Genomic DNA, 4,264 nt, shown 5'->3' with positions numbered 1-4,264 from the left:
GGTCAGGGAGAATGGTCGGCGTGGACTGGTAGGGCCGGACAGGCCTGTTTCCATGCTGTAGTTGTTATATGTTATATGTTATATGTTAAGGAAGAGGAGGACTGAATATAGATGATAAATTCAGCTGCCATTTCATTGCGAATTTGAAATGGTTGGCACAGTTTTTGCACTATGCGCCTGCTATCCACATGGTGTTTGGTTCAGACAACTAGTTTAGCCTAGTTTAGAGATGCAGCTTGGAAACAGGCACTTCGCCCACCGCGCCCACGCCCAGCGACCATCTTGTACACCAGCGCTACCCTACACACTTGGGACAATTTACAATCTTTACCGAAGCCAGTTAACCTACAAACCAATGCCTCTTTGGAGTGTGGAAGGAAACTAGAGCACCCGGAGAAAACCCGATACGGTCACGGGGAGAACGTACAAGCTCCGTACAGACAGCACCTGTAACTATGGGAGAATATTATTTTATACATGATATTATTTGCTATTATTTTATACATTAGACATTGTTACGGCATTATTTTATACATTGTTTTATACAACAATGTATAAAATAATGCCGTAACAATGTCTAATGTATAAAATAATAGCAAATAATATCATGTATAAAATAATATTCTCCCATAGTTTGGGAGGTTTGTAACTGCTTAGGCATTAGGCGCCTCTCTGTAACTAATTAAGGCGCTCTAGACATTCCGTACCCTTGACACGTCTCTGTAACACTCCTTTGTGTAACACTCCTTTGCTTTAGCCTTGTACCTTTGCTTTAGCCTTGATGATAAGGGTAGCAGAATCTGAAGGGATGCGGACATTCATCAATGAGTAGGATTTAATGGTGGCAAGAGAAGAGATAAGGAAAAACATAGGCCTTGGGGGGGATGGATGGATGGATGTGAGGGATGAACTAGCAGGAAATAAGGGAGGAGAAATATGAAGGGAGGTGAGCATTGAGATAAGGATATATTACTAAATGGGATTTAATGGTGGCGGGACAAACAGGTACTACAAAGCAATGAAGGACTGAAGAAAGGGAGTGTGGGAGAAAGGGAGTGTGGGTATGAGGTAATACAAAGGAGATAAGGTTTGGAATAACCCTATAAAAATAGGCTGCCCGGTGTACTAAGTGGGCAGTCAGATGGTTGACATCCTGATTGTTCCAGCCGTTGTTTGCAAATAAAGGCTTTTAACTTCTTGAAGAATTCTCCATGTCATCTGTTTCATTTTGAACACCGGTAACCACGACATAGCCTGGATGGAACCCGGGTCTCTGGCGCTGTAAGGCGGCAACTCTACCTCTGCTCCACCAATGTAAGGACGCCACAAGTGAAATTAGACTCAGAAACATATTAAAAGTAGTCGTTTTTATTTGCATTCGAAGACATTCATCATTTTGCAAGGACATATTTACATGGAACACAAAAGCTGCTAGGGTGACTCAGCAGGTCAGGCTGCATCTCTGAAGGTCACGGAGGGACAATGTTTCGGGTCGGGACGCTTCTTCAGATTGATTGTGTTTGGGGAGAGAAGGGTGTAAAGGAGGTGGGAGCGGCTCAAAGCCCGGCAAATGAAAGTTGGATACAGGGGGGATGGAGGGGGGATGGTTGGATTGGCAGACGGCTGGATAAAGGCTAACGTGGATGAAATGGAAACAAAAAGGATGTTGGTGAGAAGTTTGAAGAAGCGGTGAAATGTGGAGCCAAAGGGAGTGGGGGTGGGGAACACGGGACAATGGGGTGGGATAGTGGGAGAATGCATTTGTATGGGAGTCAGAAAAGGTGGGGGGGGGGTAAAGGATGGGGAGGGTTGTTATGTAAAATTGGAGAATTCGATGTTCTTACCACGAGGAGGGCCAGGACTGAAAGGTCAGTGTGGGAATGGGACGGGCAGTTGAAATGGTTAGCAACCAAGAGTTCCAGCAAGCTTTACGTGTTTATTTTTGTATTCCACATCTCCTATTAAATACACACATATTATTCCACAGAGCATTCTTTCCAATATACATGTATACATTCCAATGTAGTAGGCAAGATTTCCGATATATTCACAAGAAGACAAGAAGAACTGTTCCCCAACCACCACCCCACCCCCTTTCCTCCAATATCCCCCCCCCCCCGGCTTTACATTTCACTCCTCTCCTAATCTGAAGCCCATTTGTCTTTGTATCATCTCTAGCCTTGGTCTATCCATCTGCCAATCAACCCACCCGCTCCGTTAGCCTGTGCCCACCTATCACTTACAGACCCAAAGAGCTCGAGTAACTCAGCGGGTCAGGCAGCATCGCTGGAGGATAATAGGTGTAGGAAAATAACTGCAGATGCTGGTACAAATGGAAGGTAGACACAAAATGCTGGAGTAACTCAGAGGGTCAGGCAGCATCTCAGGAGAGAAGGAATGGGTGACCTTTCGGGTCGAGACCCTTTCTTCAGACTGAAAATAGGAAAAAATAAATACTGTTAAAAGTGAACGGCAGAGTATTTCTGCAGCCACACCACCCAAGAGTTATGTTGGTTTTTTTTTTAACCAGAGTCTCTATCTGTCCTCTCCAATCTGGGTCCATCCCTCGCCTGGATTTCACGCAGGAAAGGGTACAGTTCTGGTGAGATTTTGTTTGTTTGTTTGTCTGTTTGTTCCTAGATGTGGCTCTTCTTCTTCTTGCCCCGCTTCTTCTCCATCTCCTGCATGGCTGGCGAGCGCTTGTAGTCACAGCAGGTGCCACAAAGCCAGTCCCAGTGGGAGAAGAACGGGGCGAAGTGGCAGCTGGGTTTCTGGTGGTGGGCGTCGTGCTTGACCGTGCCTCCCCACAGGCCGAACGGGACGATGTTGTGGAGCGCCCAGGGGAAGTCGTAGCCGCTGTGGTCGTCCACCGAGATCCAGACGTTGAAGACCATGAAGGTGTAGCCCGTCAGGTGGTGGCACTGCAGGATGAGGGGGTCGATGGTGGCCCAGAAGCCCAGGCTGACCAGCTCCCAGGCTGACAGGTACTGGGTGGACCAGGAGAAAGGGGCGTGGTACTCGTGGTGGATGGCGTGGAAGGTGGTGTAGAGCCATCGCACCTTGTGGTGCATCATGTGCCAGAAGTAGTACTGGAAGTCGAAGAGGATGGTGCATCCCAGGATGCCGGCCAGGAACTCGGAGAGGAGAGGCGCCTCGTCCTGCAACGGGATAGGGGGCCGGCAGTACCACTGGCACACGGCGGCCGGGAAGACGAAGATAACGTGGTTGTAGCCAGTGTGCCACAGGGTCTTGAGGATGTCAGCCCGCCTCACATGCTGCTCCGGGTGGATCTTGTACCTGTTGATGGCCGGGCACCAGGGAGCCAGCATGTCCAGAGTCATGTAGAAGGTGCAGACCATGAAGTAGGTGGACACTGAGATGACCACTGGGAAGAGGGGCGAGCGGATGGAGTCCTGGTGGTGGCGGCGCAGGTAATCCCACAGGGGCTGGAGCAGAGACTTGTCCCACATCAACTGGGTGGAGTTGGCGGCTTGCATCACCCGCACGTACGGGTTAAAGACACGGGTCGCATCTATGGAAGACATCAGGGCTGGCTTCTACCCTCGTCCCCTCCTGCACAATCCCCCAGAGCCTACACTGGGTCAACTCTGCAAGGTCCTTAAAAAATGGGACGTGGATGAGTTGCTTTGACACACTAAACGGTGGCTGGGTATTTTGTCTCCCACCTTCTGCACTCGAGCTGTGGTCTCTCGTGTCTTCCTGACAGTTGGACTTGAAGTTGGGTCTGGCGTTCCTCTGGCTTTTATAGCGCTGTGTAGCCAGTGCACTGTGCCAGAGTTCCCCCTCCCTCCCTCTCCCTCCCTCTCTCTCTCTCCTCCCCTCCTCTGGAAGACGCCCCAGAGCTCCGATTGGTCCTGAAAGGAGTCGAAACCCCAAAGGACACACGGGGTGGGGGAATTAGTTTAATAAACACGGTAAACGTTGACCACACAACTGTCCAAACGCAAGTGCAACTCGAACGCAGAGCCTCAATGTTCAAGGGAGCTGGGTACAATTATGATTATTTGGGGGGGGACAATTCCAAATGAACACTGACGAACGTATGTTTAGCAGTGGAGAATGTCGGAGGAATTGTGCACAGTTCTTGTTTTTGTACATATTTTTCTTAAACCTGAATAAAGTTTCTTTTGATTTTTAAAAAGCCACACACAATTGCCACTACCATGTCCGAGGGCAGCTCAGCCTGGGATAGATAGTACACGCACAAACACAGATGCAAATGCCCCGCCGGTTTCACACTCAA

At 49.1% G+C, this 4,264-nt stretch overlaps 1 protein-coding gene across 1 annotated transcript; it reads right to left on the bottom strand.

Annotated features, from left to right (window-relative positions):
• Window positions 1-1,352: 1,352 nt before the first annotated feature.
• ch25hl2 (cholesterol 25-hydroxylase like 2) lies at window positions 1,353-3,760 on the bottom strand. Its single transcript, XM_078396763.1, has one exon. The coding sequence runs from the start codon at window positions 3,543-3,545 to the stop codon at window positions 2,637-2,639; it is 909 nt and encodes a 302-aa protein (XP_078252889.1). The 5' UTR covers window positions 3,546-3,760; the 3' UTR covers window positions 1,353-2,636.
• Window positions 3,761-4,264: the final 504 nt, after the last annotated feature.

The sequence above is a fragment of the Rhinoraja longicauda genome, chromosome 3 (assembly GCF_053455715.1).
Source record: "Rhinoraja longicauda isolate Sanriku21f chromosome 3, sRhiLon1.1, whole genome shotgun sequence".
Classification (NCBI taxonomy): domain Eukaryota; kingdom Metazoa; phylum Chordata; class Chondrichthyes; order Rajiformes; family Arhynchobatidae; genus Rhinoraja; species Rhinoraja longicauda.
Note: the sequence above shows the minus strand (reverse complement) of the source record. Positions and strands in the feature narration are given on the sequence as shown.

Excerpts from the sequence above, each read along its gene's own strand:
- ch25hl2 (XM_078396763.1), bottom strand. The coding sequence starts at position 3,545 with ATGTCTTCCATAGATGCGACCCGTGTCTTTAACCCGTACGTGCGGGTG.